The following is a 25,281-nucleotide window of genomic DNA, read 5'->3' on the forward strand; positions in this document are numbered from 1 at the left end:
GCACACAGACACACACATTTGTCCAAGTGGGCTGCCGAGGGATCTCCTGCACACTTCTGTCTCCTCTGTCTCCTTGCATTACGTTTCAACAGAATACCAGACGATAGATTTTTTGCTACAAGTTGTTTGTGATTGATGTTTATCACATAGAGCAAGTCAGGAATCATTCTGGTGAAGCTTTTGTGGGCAAACAGGTCAGTGACAGGATTTCACTGACCTTGACGTGAGTGTGATTCCTCTCGGCAGATCAATACAAACCTGGTTTGGGCTTTGCTTGGACTCTAAACGTGGCATTTTTTCCGGCTGCAATTTCGCCTTGCTTGCCTTGTTGGTCAGCCATTCTGTTTCTGAAATGAAACAAACTCAAAAGCAGTAATCAGTCTCTTCTGTGATTTATGAAGCTGATCGACTTTGTCGATGTGTATGCTGGGTCTGAACTTCTCTCTCCAGCCAAACAAGCTCACAAAAAAATGTGTTGCAGTTGTCATTTTCAAAGAACATCCTAGTGAAACACTGATTGTCGCCCAGTAGGGTGTGTGGTGTTGATATCCCTCATAAAGTCTCACATTTTTCGACAGTTGTCAAGTCACCTGTCACCTGACTACATGTCCATGATGATGCTGAAAAATAAGAGTGTGCAGATCAAAAAACACGATGAAGAAAAAGAGGCCGCTCCTTCCGAGTAAGGCGCAGCGTAAACCAACACAGTCATGTGACACAGTGGCCATCTTGAAAAACATTTGGCTTGAAGTCTCTTTATTAGGCTACATCCGTGCTACTGCCCGTTTGTTTTCAAACCGAAACAAAAAGTGTCAATTGCCGGTAGTCGAGTCGTGGCTGATAACAACCAATCGGGACGCGGCGTGCGGGTGACTGCAGAACTGTCTCCAAACGTCTCCCTTTTCGCCTGTCTATGCTACAACACCCCACCGGAGTTTTCAATCCAGAACAGGTCGAGTGGCGTTTGAAGTGCTCACAAAATCCAGAGTGGTGTGCCCGGGGTGTTAGTGTGAGTCCCTGGGGGATGACACAGCCATCACATTTGTTTGTGTGTTTTTTAAGTGTATGTTGAAGTTCTTATAGAGCCAGTATTGGCCTGTTAAATTTCATAAACCACACGAATAAACCAAACCTATGGTACAAATACTGACCCCCACTTTCTCCCCAGTTAGACCTGATTTCAGTGATTTTTTTACTGAGTACTCGGGAGTGCCCATCACAGCTCTTCCTGACTCCCACTTCTTCACCTCAGGTAGTCCCACCCCAGATAGCCCAGGCTCACCCTGCCGAAAGCTGACTCAGTCAGATTCACCTCAGGCTGCGATGAAAACCGAGAGTCTGAAAGTGCGGTTTGGCTTTTCTGCAGGGCATCTCAGGGATGGACCGCAGGAGAGAATAGAGACGAGGAGCAGGGATGAATTGTGACTGCTGCTGAAATGGCAGAGTGGATATGGAAAAAGAAGGAGAAAGAGTCACGGGGAGTGCCATTAGGTGCCTTTTTCTGTTTTACTTCCTGCAGTGTGGTGTACACACACACACACACACACACACACACACACACACACGGACACACACACACACACACACATACACACACACACAACCTCTTATGGCAGACTTGCCTATTTGTCCCCAGGGGTCAAATAGGAGGCAAGAGACAAAGAACATTAAACCACCCACACACACACACACACACACACAGATGAGCAACCTGTCTGAAGTGAGCTCGCTCTACCAGCTGTTCACATTACTTTCTCCTGAATGGACATCTCTCTGTTTCTCCTCCTCTCGCTTTCGTTCTTTTCCCCTGAGGATGAAAGAGAAGAAAATAAATGATGGAAAACTAGTTCATGTCATTCTTGATAATTAAAAGCAGCATCCAGTTGACTGTAGTCATTACATTGTAAAAGCTAAAAACTCTTTATCAGCAGTGCAGTTGGGGTTTTCACAAACATGGACCAGATCAGTGTTTTGCATGATATTCAGTTTACAGTGATATAATGTAATGTAATGACACTGATCTTTTCGAGGCAGCAAGTGGGTTCTGTTTTAAGGTTTTCAAGTGAGGTATTCGATCATGGTTAACATCAATGTTTGCTGTAAATGTCAAAGTTATGCTATTGTTCTATAACGTAATAAATGGAGATCACCAAAGTGAACAATAGTAATTGAGGTCAGTATGGCCTGAGCTAACAGTAACCTAAGTTTCTGCTGTAGAAAACTAGAATTGGCTATGTTTTTACAATTTCTAACAAAAAGGTTTGATTTTCATACTTTTTTCCAGACCGTACGGTGAATGACCAGAATCACAAATGTTCTGGATGATTGGTCGATAAGGTGTAGATCTGCAACTCACGATTTATTACGTCGTCAATTAATCTGTTGATTATTTTCTCAATTAATCGATTAGTTGTTTGGTCTGTAAAATGGTGAAAAGTGTTGATCGTGTTTCCCCAAACTACAAGAAGTTGTTTTGTTTTGTCCACACACCAAAGATATTTAGTTTACTGTCATAGAGGAGCAAAGAAACCAGGAAATATTCACATTTGAGAATCTGTAAGGAGAGAATTTTGACTTATTTTTTTAATAAAAACTACTTGAACCGATTAATCGATTATCAAAATAGTTTGCGATTAATTTAGTAGTCAATTAAGTGTTGCAGCCCCAATTACGTGTTTTCATTCTGGATTCAGTTCAGTTCTGGATAATATTACAGGGTTGGACAAACTCTACATAGTTTACATTAAGTATTAAAATGTTTGTCCCATGAAACTCCAATGACTAACCAGTATGCATCCGTTTTATTAGAACATGCTGCTTCTCCATTCAAAATCAGAAGCTCCGTGCTCCACTTGACCTTTAAACTCCGCTGGTCGCCTATACCCTCTGTTTTGTCAACTGGTTGACCTGGCAACAGTTGCCTTGGTACTATCACATTGTTGAGGCTTGTTGGTGCTGGGATTTATCCTGAGAGGTCTGTGTAATGTATTTAGCTCCTACTGTGCTCTAAATCCTCCTCTCCCAGGCTGCCTCTGTAGAGTAGATGTGCAATTGTCTACTATCATTTTCTCACGCTGATTAACAGACAAGGATGCTTGAGGGCTCCCAGCCAAGTGCGCACATAGCTGACTGTGAGTTTTAAAGTCTGAATTGGTGGTTTTACCCTCAGAATACTGTAGCTTTAAATCTGACAAAGTGCATGCCAAAATGTTAAGTTGTATGTTTTGATGAGGGGCCCTTTTTTTTAATCAACTGAAAAAGAATCCCATTCTCTAAATCATATCCTGGATCGAGTCACATGTCACCATGACATGACCAAGAAACTGCATCGGAAACTTTTATTTAGGCTGAAAACCAGTAAGTCAATCCAGAGTAGAGAAGAACTGAGCAAGAGCAAATGGAGATGTCACATCTTTACATCTCTCTCTCTCTCTGTCTCGCTGGTTGTTGCCACAATATACTCAGACCCAACGCACAGCGGGGTTAATGTTGGTTCACGCTGCTGTAGAGATATAATTGCTTTGCTCTCTATCATTTAGAAATTTTAGTATTAGTGCCAATATGGTACCTTAGTTTCTGTATCCAGATCAAAATGATATTTTCCAAATATAAGCCTGTTTTTCTCTCCTTTACTGGTCATTCAAGAAAAGAAGGCTAAATCCAGTTGTACAATATACAACACAGTCCGACACAGGAAAAATGATGCTATAGCATCTGATAACAGAATAGGTGAGGAAGATTTAGTGGCAATGTTTTGTGATGCAACGAAATGTAATTTCATAAAGATATCAGTTATCATGTATGATGTTACTTACCCATACAGGCCTGGAGTTTAATTTCACTATTACTATTACAGTTATCACAGTTTGATTTGTAGTAGTCACAGCTTTGGTAGCAATTTGGTATTTTCCTTAAATTGTTCTGCCCTGTTCAATACCAGCATGAGATATTGCCATAAAATGAGTTAGAAAAAAAAAAGATTATAAGCATAAAACTTTATTTTAACTAGAATGGTACTTAGTAGAGATCATACCTCTGATTTCACACACTCATAGATATCAGTTCCCTAAATAATATTTTTTTCCATCGAGATCTATTCTATTCCCTGGTAAATCTCAGAAAATGTCCAAAAACACCCAATATCTCGCAATGTTAAAGAAATTGATAAAAATTCTGGGATCCTCAACCTATGGCTGTAACCGTGCCAACATTTAATGGGTTCTGTCTTGACCCATGTCCCATCCTTCTACCAAGTTCCGTGAACGTTTGTTCAGTAATTTTTGCATTATTCTGCTGACAAACAAACACAAACCAACAAATAGACAGGTGTGAAAGCATAACCTACTTGGCGGAGTTAACAAATGACTCATTGTTAAACCAAACCGTTTCATGGGAGAGAACATGGGAACCTTAGTCAGGCTGATCCGAGAGGTGAAGGTCAAGTCACTGACTCATCAGCCAATCAGGTGGGTGTGTGAATCATCCGCAATGCACTTCCTGTTGCTCTGGACACTGGAATGGACTAAAGAGTGACCCCAGAGAAAGACGAGACAGAGAGGTGCATTCATCATCCACTCGGCAGTCACACGAGGAGTAGAGCTGGTGGGCAGCAGCTCTGGAGTGTGTGCACATACGCACTCACTATAGTCGGGTTTCCATCGATTCCTTGTGTGTCACAAATTTTCAGAAAATGTGTATTCATGCACCATTTTTTTCTCTCTTCTGGGGCAGAAGCGTGTAAGGCATGTACATTGTCATTTATTCACTGATACATTTTCCACTGCCCTTAGTCAGTTCAGTTTCAGTTTAAACTACAAACACAAAGGAAATATATTGGAGAAGTTTGAAATAGGACACCCTGATAAGCTCTCTAGTGCTTGAGAACAGTTATAATAATATTGTAATTTCAAATGTATTGCAGGATAGAGTAATCAGTTTGAGATATTCAAGCTTTCAAGCTTTGCCATATCTCAGAAGTAACTGCTTAGCTCTTTTTGAAAACACACACAGACAACGGCATTTTAGGTAATAATAATTATAATAATAATAATAATAATACATTTCATTTATAGCACTTTTCATCGCTAAAAGCTATCTCAAAGTTACACAAACCACACTCAGGCTCGTATATTTAAGTTTACGTTTTTTGCCCTTTATAACACGCTTTTTCCTACTCTTATATGTATGCAAGGGAGAGTAGATTGGTCACATAGTCTGTCATTTAGTTTATAAACCACATTATACTTATACAAGCATTGTGGTAGATATTACATTCAGTGAGTGTCAAAAGACTGTAGCTTAAGAGATGCAGTATATCAACTTATCCACCTCTACCAACTGTAAAGACATGTTTGCATGTTTTTTTAGAATGTTCATGATTTCCACAATTTGGTGTAATTTTTGGAGTGAAAAACACCAAAAACCACTCTGGTGTTTTACTGTATGTACAGATCTGGGGCCTGTACTACACAGTGAATTAAACATACCCAGGGTACGTTTTCCTTATCTGGCTTAACTAAACCAAACATCATCCGTCCTGATAAGTTGTACTACGAAGCTGGTTATCAACCGTCTCAGTTATACATGGTTTTTCATATCCAGCTAAGAGTGCATTCATGTGGAAGAGGCCGAGTCAACTACAGTTCGTCAGAATCAGAGCTGCAGTGATATAGTGAGAGCATGTAATGCTCTCTTCTCTTTATTATTTGTCACTTTACTTTAAACTCAGGGGAAGGATGACTCTGGTTTTCCAGTGGATATGAATGGTCGGTAGTTGGGGCTGTTGACAATCACAAACTGGAGCAGGTTGATGGTGATTTACCCCAGTAAGAAGTGAAGCAGGTTTGTAGGTCTGAAAATCCCAGAGTTAAACCTCGATAACCGTAAATCCTGCCTCACAGCACAGGCCCCCGGTCCATGTCGTGTATCTGAATGAGTGGAGGAGTGAGGGTTTGTCAATGACATCCATGTCAGAGTAACCCAGCTGCTGTGGTTGTTATGCGATAAGAGAAACTTACAGTTATCTTGTCATTTAGTATATCTGTCCTGACACTTGCCCAATAATTGACAACCCTGGCTTTTAATCGTGAATCAGGAGTGATACAGAGCGGTAGAAAAAAGATAAGAGGCGGAGCTTCAGCCTTTTGAATCTAGCTGCACCGACTGATAACGCGGCGATTTGCGTCACTCGGATGAAAAAAAAAGGTTCTGTAAACAACCAGATGAGACAAAGAGACAAACTGGGGAAAGATGGGGATGAATATCATGGAGAAATATTCATGCTTTAAACATGGGAAAACATTGTGAATAGCAAAGGAAAAATGTAATTGTCAAGATGAATGTATCTTGAAGTATATAAAACATTTTAAATGCTTTAAATGCTTTTTCAGAAGACACTTGCATTCATGAATAGGTCATAGACAGCGTTTTAAAGGGACATTAAATAATTTATCTTTGCAAGAAAAAAAACCTATGACAGAGAAAGTTTTGTACAAGAAAGACAATACCATGGTTTTCCTTTCTTTTGCAAATTTTTTCCAAATCACGGTTGAATCATTTAAAGATTAATGTTCACTTACATCAAAGTACATCAACTTAACAGCAGCCAGAAAAGCAGTGTTTCACTGACCTCTTTGGTCAAACATCCCATGTCATACAATATATATGAATATCATGATGTATGTGTACATATGAATATGTGTGCATATAACCACACCCAACAGTGATTTCCTGACACACTCGAATACACTACATACCCTGCAGGTCAGCCCCTGTTAAAATGATTTGGTTTGAACAATAAACTCTGTTATTTTACACAGAAAAAGTTCAATCACCTTGTGAAAAGTTCCTGCAAATTATATAAGCTCCTCCCTCACTGAAAAAGTATGACTCATTTCAGAACTTAAGCTGCTGGACAAGTATCCCGCAAATGTCCACATCACACTGTCGGTTACGTACTGGACAATGACCGGCTCCACACTAGTGGAAATGTCACAAAGTCCTGCTGATGCCCACAATACAGCAGAGATTCAAAGTGAACTCGGAGAAACTTTTCATGCTTCCACAGATGAATGTGAAAACCACCTTCTAGTGTCACACATTTCTCCGAAGCTCAGACATCAGCGATGGGGCAGAAAGGCAAAAGAGGGTGACTTCAAAGCAACACTACGAAACTCAGTTGAAAATTCTTGATATGAAGTTTTCTCGCTGAATATTGGAGATGAAAGTATTGTTAACTGATGTACCGTTGGGCATTACTCTGGTCTGATTCCAGCAGTTTAAGCCTCTGACTATCGCTCAGTTGGGCTCCTCTTGTCGGAGATTATACCCATTAGCCAAAGTTTGAGAGGAGTGGGAGGGAAAGAGTCCAGTTGGTGTACCATCAAAATGTTTTTGATGGTGTTACTAAGCTGTTGTTTTTATATTAATGTTATTATGACTGTACAACGTTGCTTTAAGTTAAGTATAAGACGACAAGTCAGGCTGAGGAAAAGTAAAGAAATCCAACCTGTGGAGGTGTCTGGGATGTATTTTTTTCCTGTGAGAGGTAATTCTCTGGACACAGCAAGTGAATTGATTAAAGGAAGTAATTATATGAGGGTTGAGTGTCAGTCACTGTCTGGTTCCTGACCAACTCTGAGCCACAGAAAGGAAAGTCCAACTGTAATTCTGGAAGCCAATTACGTGGCCTCATTTGGATGGGCTTTGTGCTTAGGTCACCAGTGTGTGTGTGTGTGTGTGTGTGTGTGTGCGTGTGTGAGAGAGAAGCTGCCATGGGGCCAGTACAGGCTGTACCAGTCTGTGATAGCTGGGGTGGAACTCAGACACAGAGGGAGGAGAGCAGGCTGAGGTCAGACATGGACGGCAAATATTGGTTCAGTTTCAAAGAGTTTCCAGAGAGACCGAGGGGAGGTGTTTCTGTTTGCATGCTGGGTTTCCATACAGAGGACGTGTGTGTGTGTGTGTGTGTGTGTGTGTGTGTGTGTGTGTGTGTGTGTTCCTGCATGCGTGTGTGTGTGTCAGGATGAACGACTAGTGTATTTCCTGTTAGAAATGATGTCACAGTTGTGCAGTCTTGAGAACTACTTACCCCAAAACAGCCAGCATTGAAATTGCCTGGGTCCTCGGTGATACACCAATCAAATCTGAATTTGAGTCGAAGAGTGGCGGTCGAGCAACTTGATTGGTCGAGAATTAAGAGACAGACAGACAATTTGAGTTTGAAACTGGCCAAATAACTATATTTTTATGACTTTAATCATAAAATCTTCATTTACCATATGACACTTATTGACCTCACTATGTGTGCACTGCTGCTGTGTGTATTGTGTGTGTGTGTGTTTGTGTGTGTGTGTGTGTGTGTGTGTGTGTGTGTGTGTGTTTCCTGCTGGTTTGTGGGCAATGAATGTTCATAATACAAGTATATGCGAAACCTTGAATGTAAAAGGGAAGGAAGGCTACAATGAAGTAGGAGTGGAATTATATTGGATCGATAGATGTTCTTAGTTTATGAAAAAAAAAAATATATATATATATGAAGACAGAAAGCTGGAGAGGATGAAAGCAAGCATGCATGTTTTCCTATTGCCTGTGTTGTTAACTGAAGATGGTAACATAAAATATCCCATAAATATGTATGTACAGTATATTAATATTTCCCTCTTTTCTCCTACAGAACGTGTTGGCCAAGGCGTTGTACGACAATGTGGCTGAGTCTCCGGATGAGCTGTCCTTCCGCAAGGGTGACATCATGACTGTGTTGGAGCGTGACACACAGGGACTGGACGGCTGGTGGCTCTGCTCCCTCCACGGTCGCCAGGGCATTGTCCCCGGCAACCGTCTCAAGATCCTGGTCGGGATGTACGACAGCAAGCAGCAGCAACTGGCCGCAACTTCCACGCCAGATCCAGCAACTCCCTTTTCTGCCTCCCACGTGCAGCGACCCCTCCCCCCTCTGAGCGCTTACGCCAAACCAAGTCCTGCGCCGTCATCTGCTGCCACCGCTACGTCCTCCTCTGGCTTTGCCAACAAACCTCTCCCCACAGCCCAGTACACGTCCAAGCATTCAGCCTACTCCACCCCTAGCCCTGCACAGCCAAATCCTGATTCTGTCTACATGATGCCCCCCTCCCACAGCCCGAAACCAAGTCCTCAAAGCTTGTACCAGATTCCCTCTGGCCCGGGTGGATCCACTCCTCAGGCCCAGCCAGGACCCCCCAACAAGGCACCAGCTTTAGCCTTGCGACAGTACCAGCTGCCTGGAAGGGACATCTACCAGGTGCCCCCTTCTTTAGGCCCAGGGGCAGGACAGGGAGCAGCCCTGAGCGGCGGTACAGGAGCTGGGCAGGATGTGTACCAGGTGCCCCCCTCCCTGGAAAAGAGGAACTGGGAGATCAGCAACAAGCCACTGGGGAAGGTAAGGCAGAGTTAGAGAATAGGAAGGGAGGAACTACAATTAAATAGGGGTGGAAGGAGGGACTGATTCTGTGGAGAAATTATATTGGATGGATGTATGCTCTTAATTTATGAAAAATTAAGACAGAATGCAGGAGAATTCAAAGCAAGCGTCACACACACACACACACACACACACACACACACTGGTTCATGTGTGTGAAAAAGTCAAGGCTGGTCTTTGTGCTGTGTGATAAGGTTTGCAGATATCAGTCATTGTGGATGTGGTCAGTGGTCCTCAAGGTGCAGCCGATACTACGTTGACTTTTTATTCTGTAGAGTTCCCAGTAAGTTTTCACACTTTGATGGGACAGTTTCCGAGTGTTCAGGGTTAGGGTTAGGGTACATATTGTCCCCACCGGGGATAAAAAATAATTCAACAGAGGTGGGGATATGTAGACCAGAAGGGAGGAAATCCCACGCATCCCCCCCGGCAAATGGCCCCCTGTTCACTGTGATGAATGACATGTGGAGCTACACTAGTGTAAGGCTGTTAAAATAATGGCTCCTTATCAATCCGACACTTGTCCCTGCCCGGCCTCTTCTACATATTCTCATCATCAGATTCATCGGGCGGATATTTCCTCTGCTGTTGACCAATTTGCTGCATATTCCGCTGCGTGAATGAAACTTGAAATTGTGCGATATGTAAATTCATGCCGCTGAACTTGCACATGTCATTTCAAATTCTCTCTCTTTCCCCTCTCTTTCTCTTTTTGGGTACGACACCCACCAGCCAATCACAAATGCGTTGTATCCGTCATGGTGAGAAAGATAAAGAAAACCTGAATTCAAAGGTAATTCCTAACGCACCAAACTCAGAATTGGAATGTCGGAGCAGCTTTTAATATGTTAATGAGTTTAAGTCTCCACACTGCATATGACAACATGTGCTGAACAGTTCGTTCCAGGAGAAAGAAAAGGCAGAGGACTAGTGAGATAAGGAAAAGACACAGGCACTGACAGAATAAGTAGCTGGGTGCGTGCGTGCTTGCGTGCGTGCGTGTGTCTTTGCAGAGTTAGACCAGTGAAATAATACAATTGTTAATAATTCAGTTCTCATCTTGTGGTTGGGTGAGTAAGCACTTTACTTTGCCAGCAGGTGACAGGTTGTGTGTGTGTGTGTGTGTGTGTGTGTGTGTGTGTGTGTGTGTACTCTGGGGAAGCCCCCTAAGGCCTGCTGTGGTGCAGTGAGGCATACTGTATGTATAAGCGCTGTGATGTCGGGTTCAGCTGCTCCCCTGCATCTTAACACAAACTCATCCGTGGTCCTCTGTCTGCCTCTAACTGCTTCATGATAAATTGATATGCAGAATCTGAAATGCAACAACTAGAGACGCTTTATGATGAATTCAGTAGTGATGTTGTGTTGTGTCCTCGCCGTCCTATCTTCAGTTAGAACTAACATTTTGCAAGTTTTCTCCAAACTATTTTTTACTGAGTCCATCAGTATCATTGGACACTAAAGTAAAAAATATTGGATTTTTCAGAACAGAAAATACAAAATAAAAAACGTAATTTCAATTAATTCTAAATGTATTTATTAATCTTTAAAAGAAAAGATTTTTAAGATCTGCATTGACAGTGGTGATTTTTTTGGTCCATAGAAGATATTCCATGATGTAACGTCATGACATCGCTTGAGGTCATTCATTCTCCTCGGTGGAAAAACCCCTCCGAGTTTGGATTTTCATTACAATCCTGACATACTAATAGCAACCATCTTAGCCACCAATTTCTCAGGATAGGGTTGTCCACTAACGAGAAGGTTCGATACCCTGCTCCTCTCAGCGTCCCGCCGGGTCCTTCGCCAAGAAACGTAATCCTAAATTGCCCCTGACTGCTGTGTATGAATTATGTGTGATGGATAAAGTTCCGTATATAGGAATGCTATATGAACGTGGGTGCGTGTAAATGGGTGAAAGCAACTTGTTTGTCTTTGGTGCCACAGCAGCGGATCACTAATAAAAAGAAGCCAGTGCGAGCGGCGACGTGTTGCTGCGGCTGTCAACTGTCAGCGGGACAGAGCGGACAGTGGGGGAAATTAGAAAAAGTGGTCCGATCTGAAGGTTCACTACATCTTGTACTCCTTCACCAACATGTATTTAATTTGTGTTAGTTGAGTTTTATTTTAAATGTGCGACATAAAGAATCTCATTCATTCAAGGTGGAGGCAAAGAGGCACGTGTCCGCAGCAAAGTTCAAAGTTTGCTTACGGTGCGCTCATTCTCCCGTCGAGTTAGTTTTTTATAGATCACAATCTTTGCGTGGGAAGTGGCGTACGCACGTTTCCACCCCTGTTTTGTGCGTACGCCACGTTTATAAATGAAAGCCCAGAAGAGTTATAAATCATTGTCATTATTGTTTTTTGTCGGTGAGTGCATTTTAGGCCTGCATCACACACCACAGGACAAGAACATATGAATAATTCACAAACCAAAATTTAAATATTTCCTTGACTTTTGTTCCATCAAGGTCAAGGACAAATGATCAGGAACCACAAAGGTTTTACTCGCAGCTATGTGAAGCACTGGGCCAACAGTCAAGTGTGTGAGTGCGTCACATGTAGGCACGGGCCGGTTTACGGTTTCAAGGTATATCACGGTTGGTCAACTTTGAATGAGTTAAATATAGTTCCATGAGATTGACCCGACCTCCGTGTGAGTCCCCATGTTTGCTACATCGTGTTGAATTCGGTTGCACAAAAACGGTCCCGAATACGACGCGTTCGCGTAGAATTTTCAGACGCTGCCGGAAATGCAGCTGGGAAATGTAATCAGCGGTGCGCCACCATAAAGTGTCCCCTGTCGGTCTCTCGGTTGGTTGCGGTTTGCAACTTTACCACCAGTTGCCGCCAGAAGAGAAAAAAAATTACACACTGGGGCCATAACATACTTTTACTAATGTTCCAAATGTTCTATATGTTATTTAAAAATAAAATACATTTTTGGTCAATCGCAAAAAAGAGAGATTTTACAGTAGGACATTTTAGAGGTGCGCGATACCGTCAAACCGCGGAACCGCTGTATTTTTGCCCAAGGTCATCATACCGTCAAAATCTCATACCGGTCCATGCCTAGTCACATGCACTATGTATTTAACTTGCCTTCATTGTGATGAGCTCACTTACCTACCCTGCCTCCCCCTCTATACAGACAAAACTAAGCGCACACACACACACACACACACACACACACACACACACACACACACACACACTTAATTCTTGCCAGTTACGCATTAGGAGATAAGGCATTCCTGCTAGGAGAAATAACCTCTCTCTCGCCCTCTCTCTCTCTCTCTCTCTCTCTCTCTCTCTCTCTCTCTCTCTCTCACCAGAATGAATGAGTAGTAATTGAAGAGTGATGAAAACTGAAGTGTTTGTTTGAGAGTAAGATGAAGGAAGTGCGCGGAGAGGCAGGGGGAGCTACAGCTGCACGCTCTCAGCTGCTGGGGGAAGGCTCCAGCTTGGCTCTGCACACCCTGTTAAGACTGTTCTGACACGCGGCGGCACACAGCGCAGTTTGTCTCTCCAGACTTCCCTGTAAACATCAGACACACATGACTGTCCACGCCCTCCACAGAGCAGCAGAGGTGGTAACAGGGATTACGTGAGGGGAGTTCCAATCGAATTCCTTGACTGGGCCAACAACACACACCAACAGGTGACTGATCTCCCCTGAGCCCAGCAAGTGTCAGCGAGGGAATCTGTTTTTAATTCTTGTGCAGCTAAGCAGTCGAGCATTTATGTGCATGAATTAACAGAACATTCTTTGACACATTTTGGACATGGCCACGGTTGAATCTTGACCTCAGTATTTTTATGAAATATAATGTATATCTCAACTCAAAGGCCACTTACCATTATTGAAATTGAAATGAGATCCGATCTGAAATTCTCAAGGTACTCATCAAAATAGTAACAGTGCTCAGAAATTGGGGAACATGCCTGGTTCTGTTAAAAGACAGTCTCTTATATGGAGACCACCTACATGTTTCTCCAGCCGTCCAATGAGTCAATGATGAAGGACAGAAATGACCCTTAGGATCAGAGGTCAGATCGTTTTTGCCAAGATATTGTGTCAAGATTTTTACATTGGCTCATTGTCAAAGATACAACTAGTGATGGGTGAGGTGTCATGGTTGAGCCAAGTAACCTTCTCCAACCCAGCAGGTCATAGGTCATATCAGTACAACACAGGTCAAATGGCTGTGTGTGTGTGTGTGTGTGTGTGTGTGTGTGTGTGTGTGTGTATGTGTGTGTTCGTGTGCGTATTAGGAAGTCTAGAAGTAATGCCAGCTGACACAGCTGTCATCAAAGGCACTGGAGTGTTGGGAGGAGTGTATCAGCAGCCACGTGCCACAGCGTCTCCCAGATCTTAACAGTCACACACACAGGAACAGCTGAGGGCGATCTGTGTCTTTGTGTGTGTGTGTGTGTGTGTGTGTGTGTGTGTGCGCACGCCCTGTGGGGTCCATTTGATTACCTGCCAGGCTTAGTCTCTGCTCTCTGGCAGCATGTAAAGTAGAGCTGCGACAGTTAATCGATTAGTAATCCACTGCTAAATTAATTTCCAACTGTTTTGATAATCGATTAATCGGTTCAAGTAGTTTTTATGGGGGGAAAGTCAAAATTATCTGATTTCAGCTTCTTAAACGGGAATATCTTCTGGATACTTTTTCCCCCCTACATTTGTCACTGTTTTATGACATTTCATGGACCAAGCAACTCATCAATAAATCGAGAAAATGCTCAACAGATTAATTGATTGTGAAAATGATCGCTAGCTGCAGCCCTGGTGTAAAGAATGAAGATGAGTGTGTGTACGTGTCATGAAACTGTGTTTGTATGAACTTAAATGTCCGGGACATGTTGGTGAACAGTTTTTCGTGTTTTGGTTTGAACTGCCCGTGTGTTGGGCGACACTCTGTGTCACGTGGAGAAATGAACTGGAGACTACAGGAGTCATGGCAACTGCCTGGCACTCTCCTACATGATCTTTTCCATTTTAAAACACATCACATTTGCTATATTTACATTTGGCGTCCAAACTACTCTGGATTTTTCATAGCACTTAAAAAAAACTTTTGGAAGCAATGACGTAAGACACCTATATTCACCTGACTGGTTGATGTCAGCCACGACTCGAGTACCAGCGGTGCGTGCAACGCGTTGCTCACACATAAACAGAGGACTGATTTAGAAATAATAGTTTGGTCTCGTGTCTTTACGTGCTGGTTCTATGGTCGACCAGACTGTGACTCCTTATGATTCAACTAGATAACTGTGAATATCTGACACCAGGGCTACAGCCATGCAGCAGTGCGTTTTAGTTTTAAAAAAGGCATCTCTGTTTCTACGTTCACACCTGCCGTTCACATTACTGCAGAGTTTTTCTGGCACCTGAAACTGAGAGGTTTGAAACACTGCTGGTCCTGGATTGGTCTGAAAACTCTGGGTTTGCGATGTTTGGAAACGATAATGCACTTATCACTTGTCACTGTGAATTACAGTTCCACCTTATCATCAGTCTCCTACTCTTTGTTGTTCCTCTTACTTTTAGTATTTTCTGTAACTAAGCAAACAACTGCAGAATTGATAATCTTGACAATGTCCCTTTAGTGGGGGGGCCTGCCTTCATTAATGATGGATGTTTAGTGTTGTATTGCACCACCATGCCATTCAAACAGCACTGAGAATGCAGTCTGGGGCATGAAGTCTGCTCATTCTCTTCCCACTACGGCCGTGGTTCAGAAAGGAGGGAGGGTCATCAACTGACCAGAGGGTCGACGGGTTGACCCTTGGCTCCTCCAGTCCACGTGCCGACGTGTCCTTGGGCAAGACACTTAACCCTGAATTGCCCCTGACTGCTGTGCTGGCAGTGTGTGAATGATGTGTGATAGACAAATCGCCCCAATATGTGTCGTATTTTAAGTTCATCATACTTAATGCTGAATAGTTAAACTTTGTTTTACATCCCCATGATCTTACAGGCCCGAGGTAAATCAGTCCATCTGGACTCTGCCAGGATTGCCAGACAGTCAGTCTGAGTATTTACACATTGACAGAGCACACACACACACACACACACACACACACACACACACCAGTCATGCCATGTGGTGTTGGAATCCAGGTCGGTAGGGGGAAGAGTGTGTTGGTGCTCTCATGGAGACATACCCCCCCCCCTTCACTAATCTGTTAAGACCACAGCAATGCCTGTGTGTGTGTGTGTGTGTCTGTGTGTGTGTGTGTGTGTGTGTGTGTGTGTGTGTGTGTGTGTGTGTGTGTGTGTGTGTGTGTGTGTGTTTGTGATGATGTATGATTTCATACAAATAATCAGGATCATAGTCGTGTCCCACTGTGGACTGGGAGTTCTGTGTGGATTAAAACAGGGAGAAAACAGGGTTCAGGTGGAGGCAGAAATCTCCCAGTGTCTCAGGAGATTTTGTCAAATAAAATATACCTGTTGTGTAGGGATGTCCCGATCCAGGTCATCTAATCTCCACAGCACCACAGCTGCAGCGGTCTGCAGCCAGACCCGCTTGCAGCTGACGTGAAACAAAGGATCGGGCCGAGTGTCCTGCTCCGTGAAGCGGATCCCGATTGGTCAAATGCCTTGCCTTGATTCCCCGATAGCGATTGTTGAGATCGGATCGGGACATCCCTAATATTGTCTATGACTAGATGCCACAAGAGGAAAGATAGCACGTGTTTATTATTTCTAAACCCAACGCTAACATTCCATGTGCTCTATTGTATGTGTCAGTTTTGGTTTGTGGTAAACCAAAAGACTGTGTAGATGGACGATGTGTTCCCGTTTCCTTCCGTTGTACAAAAATGAAGCTAAAATATCCTGGATACTGATTCTACCATCTTACACCTTTGACATCATTTGGAGCCAGAGTCTGCAGGAGGGATCGTGGTGTCCAGGTCCCGACTATACACTCGCTCGGCAAATCGTTAGTCAGTAGCAGCTGTCAATCATGACGTTTCACCAGGTTTTTATAGCATCAAATAACTAATTAAAAACCAAACATCATAACATAAATCAGTGTGATTAGACCAACCTAAAATGACAGGAACCAGCTTTGAAAACAAAATTATTTTAAAATGTTTTGTTTGGTCCACATATCAGGAGGCAGAGTTTATGACTTATAGTGAAGCCAGCCACCAGGGGGTGATCAAGAGGATTTAGCTTCACTTCATCTTCATGTACAGCCTATGGGTAAAGCAGTGTAACACTGTCGTGCTCTTAGTAGAAAAGATTAGAGATGACTACCTGTCTTACAACGCAGCCATGCTGCCAGTCTAGTTTTATCTCTCCTCAGCTGTCACTATTCTATCACCTCATTGTTATACTTTGTTGGCTGCAGGTCAGCTGTTGCTGACATTTCTACGACGACGTCGTAGATTTCTGATTTGCCAGTTTTGTACGGCATTTTCTGGCATATTCTCACATTTTTAGCCGCCGTCTTCAAGCGCTTGACTTTATTTGTACGGCACATTTCAACAACAAGGAAATTCAACGTGCTTTACATGAAACATTAAAAGCATTGGGAAGAATCGCAATCATTAAAAAGAGAAAATAAAAACATGTGAAATTAGAATAAGGTGATAAAAGTTATAGTGCAGAACAAGGAATGTATAGATAGTTTATTTACTGAAAGGCAGTGGCAAAAACACAAAAGTCTTGATTTCAAAGAACTGAGAGTTGCAGCAGACCGGCAGTTTTCTGTGAGTTTATTCCAGATCTGTGAAGCATAGACACTGAGCGCCGCCTCTCCACGTCTAGTTCTGACTCTGGGGACCTGTCCCAGTCGATTATCATGGCAGTGGTCAAAGTTCTGAAGCCTCAGGGCATTCGGGTCAGCTCTAAATCAAGAAATCTGATAAGAATAATTACAATTCAGTTTGGTGCATTGTAGAGTAAATATGTGAATATAACCACTTCCTATGTGTACAAATTGTGACACAATTGGACGTATGCACAGGGCTCGACAGTGCAACGGTTTTAACTGGCATATGCGACTAAAAGTATGTGTGTAAAATGGATTTAGGAGGACTATCCTGTTACAGAATACAGCCCAGGCAGCGATGTGCTTGTAACTTGTTTCTTGTTACTGTACTTCAGTGTTTGTACGTGTGTGTGTGTGTGTGTGTGTGTGTGTGTGTGTGTGTGTGTGTGTGTGTGTGTGTGTGTGTGTGTGTGTGTGTGTGTGTGTGTGTGTGTGTGTGTGTGTGTGTGTGTGCGTCCCTCAGACTTTGGGTGGATCACGATTTATGGGATCAACATTGAGATACGTTGTCATTGTTCATCAAGCCTTGACGTAAACAGTATGTTCCGCTGCACATGCTGTAAATATGTGTGCATACGGGCAATATGTGTAAGTACAGATATATAACCATGCATGTATTTAGTAATGGTGTGTTATTCCCACCAAGTACTTTATTCTTTATTCCTCCTATTTACAGTAATTCAAGAAAAATGTTGGTCTCTATTTCAAACAGTTAACTCAAAATCATTCCAGTACGTCTTCACCGTCAGTACAAAGAACTCAGTAAGACAAGACAACAGCACAATGTTTACCAGACACTCTCAAGTGCATCAGTAGCACAGCATCCTATCTGCACAGTTTGGCTGTTTACACACAGGATGTAATGAGCCAACTGTTGAGGCCGCAGAGGTCTCCGTCCGGCTCGCTGCCCTCTGGATCTCTCTTCTGATCGGCCCTGTCCGCCAGTTCAGACAAACCACCCTACCCTCCTCCTGTAATTAGGCCTCCCTCTATTTTTAAACCCTTTTCCCTTTGAACGGCACATCTGCGCTCTCGAGATTTATGTTTCTCTTCATTGGTTTCTCTGCTGCAGCTGCATGCACAGCGAGTGTATTTTGGGGTTTGCGCGGCCGCGGTGGTCATTTTGATGCTCAAAGACCAGGGTTCATTCATGTTTACCACCAGATACTACAGATTGAGGTTCTTTTTGTTTCTAGACCAATACCCATGCCCTGGTTTCTCGGTATCTGTCCTTCTGTCATCGGCATGAAGAGAAAGAGAAAGAAAGGGAAAGGGTGGAGGGTGCTATTGGGAAGGAGCAAAGTTTATCTGATGAGCAATGACTTCCACTTGATGCGCATTTTTCCATGCAGAGGAATTCTCCTTCAATGACTCCCCCATGAGCAAAATGTGTGTGAAGGCATTTTATTGTCGGTAGGTCCGAGTAGCTGCAGCTTTTACGAGGCCACTGATTCATTCTGAGGACGCAACACACACACAGTGTTCGACGGTAGATATGTAGGTCAGTAAATGTGACAGTATACAGCTGTCTGTGAGGCCATGAGCTCTGTGAGGAAACATGCGAAACCAGGCGGGGGAGAGGTTATTAAGCTGCTTGCGTGTTAATGTTGACAAGGGATCGACAGCCGAGAGCAGCAGAGTCTCCTGAAATGACTCAAACCTAACTGACATAAGACACCAAAAATAGAAGAATGGTGTAATGTATCCGTACAGGTAACAGGACTCAACTGACACATTGTTGAAGTGAGTTAGTTCACCTCATATACGACAAAGTAGAGCTTTGGCTTGGGAATACTCACAAATACCGTTGCAACATTCCTCCGGCTCCAAATCTCTCTGACGTGCTGTACCTCAGCACGCAGTACAAATGTCGTCGATGCTGTCTGATTCAGTGGTCGCACAAGTGGCAACAGTATATGATTACATGCATTACGCCGCTGCTTCAGAATTTCATGACATGTCGCGAAGGCGCAATAGAGCGCAGCAGCGACCGCCCACCTTTTGAGCGCCAACCCGACGCACGCGTTCTGAGGTCAATGGAACGCAGCATCACCAGCCGACATTAGGTTCGCGGGTGTAGTAAGCTGTTTCCATGGTAACAGCCATCTCCACCAAGCAGAGACGTCGATGTTACACTTTAGGATTGTGGGTATTGTAGTAATTCTCAATTATTGTAGTGGGTTGTGGCGGCCTGCCCCCGCTGCTGAAAAAAAATCCTAGAGGAGGAAACACTGCTGTTGTAGAGTGGGAGGTTCACAGCTGGGGCTGTTAACATGTTGGTCCCTACAGTTTGAAAGTCAAAGGAGCTCTGCTACTGGACACACACACACACACACACACACACACACACACACACAGACACACAGACACACAGACACACACTTAGTAAGATGTCCCTCTGGTGATGATCACTGATCCATAACGCTGATCTCCTAAAGGGAGTAGAAGGCTCAGCAGGCTATTACAATTACTAGGCCACACACATAGAAACACACACACACACACACAGATCCACTTAGCATTAGTGTGTAAGTGTGTCTATTCTCCAGGGTGCACAAACTATCACACAGACAAGTGATCAATACCATAAGTCATCAATCAGACACAAGGCTGGGGGGATGGTGTGTGTGTGTGTGTGTGTGTGTGTGTGTGGTTCTGCGGGGCCCATCTGGTGCATCAATACTGTTGAAAGCTTTCTGACAGTGAGGAAGGGGGTGTTTACATTAGTGTGTGTGTGTGTGTGTGTGTGTGTGTGTGTGTGTGTGTGTGTGTGTGTGTGTGTGTGTCTGTGTGTGTGTGCGTGCGTGCGTGTGCGCGCGTGCGTGTGTGTCACATACTGAGAATCATAGAGAAACCATGTAGAAAACCATAAAAATGTCAAATTCCCTGCTTTTATGGAATTTGTTCTTATTACAATTTGTGGTGAAATGATTCATCTTGAAGCCACAATCGTATTTTATTTCTTTAATTTCTATCCCACTACAAAAAATAGAAGCCATTGGACGTGTTATGAGATGGAAGAGTTGAGTGAGCAGCAGAAACAGATTAGTTCAGACAGGTTGTCAGATGGATGGTTTTATCATCCGTCTCTGTCCCACACACAGTGAACCTCTGACAGCCGCCTGCGAGCTGAGCAAATATTATCAGACTGGAGATGTGAGCGTGTGATTAAACAAAGATTTGACTCGCAAATGCAGACAGACTGATCTGTGATGTTTGGTCTGATACTGATGGTGATGATTTGGAATTAAACATTTAAATAGCATATCTGCAAATACACAATATGATGTGAAGAAGAAGAGGAGATTATAAAATACAGTAATTATTCTATTCAGTTTTATCACACATTCACATGAGTCAGATGAGAAGTGTACCTAAATGATAGTGTACAACCTCTATTATTATCACTTCAATCTGGAGCAATAAGACCACTCGCGGTCAAAATTTATATTACAATGCAATTAACACCGTTCTGCCGTTGTCATGACAACACTGAACATTATGAGATAAAAAATATATATTTTAGGGCTGTTGTACCAGTTTGGGCTGTTTTTGTTTGATTTATTTTTTATTATTATTGTGAAGGCTTTTCTTTTTTTGGGGGGTCACTTTTTGACTTTGGCTTTATCGTAGAGCCGTGTGCAGCTCTCTTTGCCCCGCTGCTTCATGCTCACTCTCTCTCTCTCAAACACACTGACTAGTCTTTCACAGTCAGACTGACCATCGGTCTGTCCATGTGTCATTGAGTTATTTTCGTACACACAGACACAAACACAATCAGGGGATGTGAACCATTCCCTGCTCCCGACCATACTGACACACAAATGAATTAGTTGTATTTGAGGTTTGTGTATTTTCAATTTTTCGATGGCAGTAACCGCAGTGGCACTCAACGGCTTTACCAACTTGTACAGTCAGGAAAAATTCAATACCCAAGGCCGAACTAAAACTAAACTAAACTGTTTGTGTTTTCCTTTGACTGAGACAAGACTAACATTTTGTGGCAGTCAGAGGGAATGCAGGGAGAAGGGAGAATGATGGGAGGATACTAAGAGATCCAGTTACCACGGCTTCTTTTGTTGTGTATGTGTTGTGTACCACAAGTGTTGTGGTTTCCCAGGCTGGCTGGTTGACTCTACAGTCCAGCCGTATAATACAGAGTTTAAACAGGCACACAATGGGCCCGCCTGGTTCCCACGACGACTATGACAGGACTTCTGCTGTGTTTTTATTGCCCCTGTGTGTGTCTGTGTTTTCATGACACTGGGCGACCTTTAGTCTCTGCTCATCCACACTCATTCAGACATGAGGGATTATTCATATTCACAGGAGAAGGCACTATATGGAAAAAGAAAGAGTTAATATGTGGACATGATTGTCAAAGATCTCTTGTTATGTTGATATCCGTCATCTTTTCCTGATTACATGACATTATTATTGTTGAATTATTGTTCGTTATTTTCCATGACTAACTCAAAAAATCCTCAATTAAATCGCAACATTAAATCCAGTTGTTTTATCCCGTGATATGGGGTGTTAATCTTGACTGTGTTTCTGTCTCCAGGTGGTGGTCCCCACTCGGGTCGGACAGGTGTATGTGTACGACACAGTGAAGTCAGACCAGGATGAGTATGACGTCCCGCCTAGACACCAGCCTCCGACCCAGCAGGACATTTATGATGTTCCGCCCACCCGCCAGCAGTACAACACACAGGTCAGACTGGTTTGTGTGTGCGTGTGCGTGTGTGCGTGCGTGCGTTCCACTGTCTGTCTCTAACCGCTTCATGATGAATTGATATGCAGAATCTGAAATGTAACAACTACAGATGCTTTATGATAAATTCAGTAGTGATGTTGAATTGTGTCCTCGGTGTCCTAGCTTACTAGAGGAGTTCACAGTTTCGCATTTTTCGCATTTTTCTCTTAATTTTTAGAATATGTAAGAGAACGATATTCATGATCCATTGCGTTTGTGTTGATTTTCTTATGGCTTCATGCCCAAGACTAACTGGGGGTAGTGGGGATCAAACCGCACTCACATTCAAAAAAGGGTGCAGCAGGAGGAAAGGACGAAAAGAAGTATGAAGAAGAAGGCGATGACAATGAATGATAAGAGAAATGAAGGATGGGTTGATGAGGAAGAGCAGGATGAAGATGCGAAGCTGTAAAAACAGATGTAGCCGCTGGGCTTCTTTTGAAGCTGGCAATCCGAGCGGTGAAGAATGAATGCACACCAACACGAGGCACTCCGTCAGGATGTCTGCTCTGTGAGAGATGGCTCACGAGAAAATGTTTCTGACCATAACAATTATTCACACGCACAGTAACGCCGAGCCATTTCAGAAACACAGTGCATCACACTTGGTGTGATAGCAGACGTCAGATTTTTTTTTTTTTCACCTGAACATCAGCGCTGTCTGGGCTGTGGAACAGGAAAAACCTTTATCCCGCTGCCTTTACCCTAATCCGGCCGAAATGGTCAAATGATTATGTGTAACAGAGCTGATGCTGTCCAGAAGGCTCAAAAGAGTAGAGGCTGTTCCGTTTCTGTTTCCTGCGTCTCTGCATCTTTTCTTTCTTTCTCTTCTGATCTCTTCTTTTGCTCCCGTTCTTTGCTGCTGCTCAGCTTAGCAGAACTACACTGGAATGGTAAAGGTTCTTCTAAAGGTTACGCTGCGTTCACACTGAATGCTGAGCTAATTCCTGTTGTGAGTAAACACAACCCAAGGGTTTCCACCCGTTCTCTGTCGGATGCGGATTTCAGTGACGTCGGGAGGATCTCAACACTCATTGGCCTTCATGACATCGTGTCACACAAATAATTTGCTCTAGTTCAAATCTATTCTCAACCCGTCGTGCTGTCACCTGTCGGTTTGTGAGCTTCCATTTTAAAGCCTTGAGTTGTGGGCGGGTCTGATTGAAGAGTTCATTCACCGCGCGCCCACCTTCACCTGCAACCACCCGCCGATTGGATGGACCACACGTCTGTCATGGAAAAATTGATGAAGTTGACGCTGAATCAGGAAAACAGAGATCTTGGATGTCTTAAGCAGAATTATATTTATTCAGAGTCGGTGCCTTAATTTGAATCCCAAAAACCTCCCCCTCCCGGTCACACTGATGTATTCATCACACTCAGAATCACATGTCGTCATCTCACAGACACAGTGGCTGTCTCCATAGAAACCCTCTGTCTCTGTCTGAGTGTAATCTAGGACACAGGGCAACCTGACCTTGCAGCTAGACTAAACATTCTAACAGGCAGGACAGAACATTCCCTAACACTGTCAATCACGCTGTATCCACGCTCCAATGTATACTGTGCTTTATCGTCCATTTTTATTATAAATGAAACCATAACAACAACAAAAAACATCATACTGTATTGAAGACATGAAATCAGCAATTGGAGCCATAAACCCTCAGGAAAATGTTTAATGACATTATGAAGCAAATGAGATGTAGGGTCATTTTCTCATAGACTTCAGTAGTAACTGTCTTTTTTGCAACCAGTGAGTCGCCCTCTGCTGGTGATTCCAGAAAATACAGGCTTCAGGCACTTCCACCATGTCCATTTTTATATACAGTCTATGGTTCAAATAATTCCGCGTCTCTGCGTTATTTCACATCGTTTCATTCACGCAATTCGCAGCGCTCACGTCTTTGCATTGACCTTGTGTGTGATCTCATCGCACAGTTAGACTCCACCTTCCCTAGCAATGTCTTTGTCCTCACCGTCAGCTTTTTCAACTGCTTAAGACCCACTATCCAGACATGATTGTGTACTGTTGACTAAAAAAATGCACGAGCCAGAGGAAATTATGAGAGCAGATTTACAACTGTGTTCAATGTCTTTTTTTGTTCCTTCTACAGTAGATTTCTTATTGATAAGCACTCAGTCTGTATAGAGAATATAGCGTAGAGAGACCCCAGGAGTTCAAAAATCATCCCCACATCTGGCACCGACAGCTACACTGAGCCGTTTATCTCTCCCACCTTGCCACGTTACATACGCCGCATTGTGATGCTGAACAGTTACCGCAGGATTTATTGAGTAGCTGGATGTTGCCTTCACAGGCAGGTGTATCTCATAACAACCACTGACTGGATATGAGTAGGCCGTATTCTCTCTCATATATCATGTCTCTGCACTGTTAGGTTTGTGTGTGTGTGTGTGTGTGTGTGTGCGTGTGTGTGACAAACAGTCTTTTCCTTTGTGTTAGGTGTATGACACTCCTCCCATGGTGGTGAAGGGGCCCACCGGTGATCAAGATATATATGACACTCCACCGAGTACAGAGAAGAACACACAGCAGACGGTAAGGTTTTGCATTTGGAAGTTGTTTATTATATTTGTGTCACTGATATGCTACTGTCTTACTGATAATCTTGTCACAGTACCTTGTGTTTAAGTTGGGAACTTCACACTGTCATGTTGAAAATGCGATTTCAATCAGCGGTGCACACTTCATTTTGTGTCATGAAGATGAAGAAAGAATATATTAAAAAAATATTAATATGAGATAATAACTTAAATATCAAAGTTGCCTCTCGGCACCACCATTCAAAGGAAGGGAAATGATAGCCAATTCACTGACTCAGTCTCATTTTCAATAGACTTACTATCAAGTTGGAATTCTGACTAAAAATGTAATTCATAATTACAATCAAAATCACCATATTGGTAGTTAGCGGAGGTTCAAAGGAGTGTGTGTGCATGTGTGTGTGTGTGTGTGTGTGTGTGTATTTTGTTTATTTTTCTATTTTTGTTACCTTAGTTATTAAATACGCCTTCTACCCTTATCTTCATTTGGGTCCTGCTCCTTCAAACCCGTGACACGTAGACCTAACTGTACTATTTAACTATTATGAAAAATATACTTTATTGTTTTAAACTAATGTAAAATATCAGAAAAAAATGAATTTACTATAATTCCGCTGCTCTGGTACATATCAAATACAATAATTAAGTGCACCTACAGCTGCTGGGCTGGCTATATTTATTGTGTTTATTAGTGCTTAGACCAA

General features: G+C 43.0%; 1 protein-coding gene across 4 annotated transcripts in view; it reads left to right on the forward strand.

Moving 5' to 3' along the window:
- bcar1 (BCAR1 scaffold protein, Cas family member) overlaps positions 1–25,281 on the forward strand; it is an 84,873-nt gene that overhangs the window by 53,805 nt on the left and 5,787 nt on the right. For all 4 annotated transcript variants that reach the window (XM_035641624.2, XM_035641623.2, XM_035641622.2 and 1 more), the window contains exons 2-4: positions 8,675–9,415; positions 21,818–21,967; positions 24,477–24,572. In XM_035641624.2, the coding sequence (XP_035497517.1) occupies positions 8,675–9,415; positions 21,818–21,967; positions 24,477–24,572 (987 nt within the window). The remainder of the gene's footprint in view (positions 1–8,674; positions 9,416–21,817; positions 21,968–24,476; positions 24,573–25,281) is intronic.

This window comes from Scophthalmus maximus, chromosome 7, assembly GCF_022379125.1.
Source record: "Scophthalmus maximus strain ysfricsl-2021 chromosome 7, ASM2237912v1, whole genome shotgun sequence".
In the NCBI taxonomy this organism is placed as follows: domain Eukaryota; kingdom Metazoa; phylum Chordata; class Actinopteri; order Pleuronectiformes; family Scophthalmidae; genus Scophthalmus; species Scophthalmus maximus.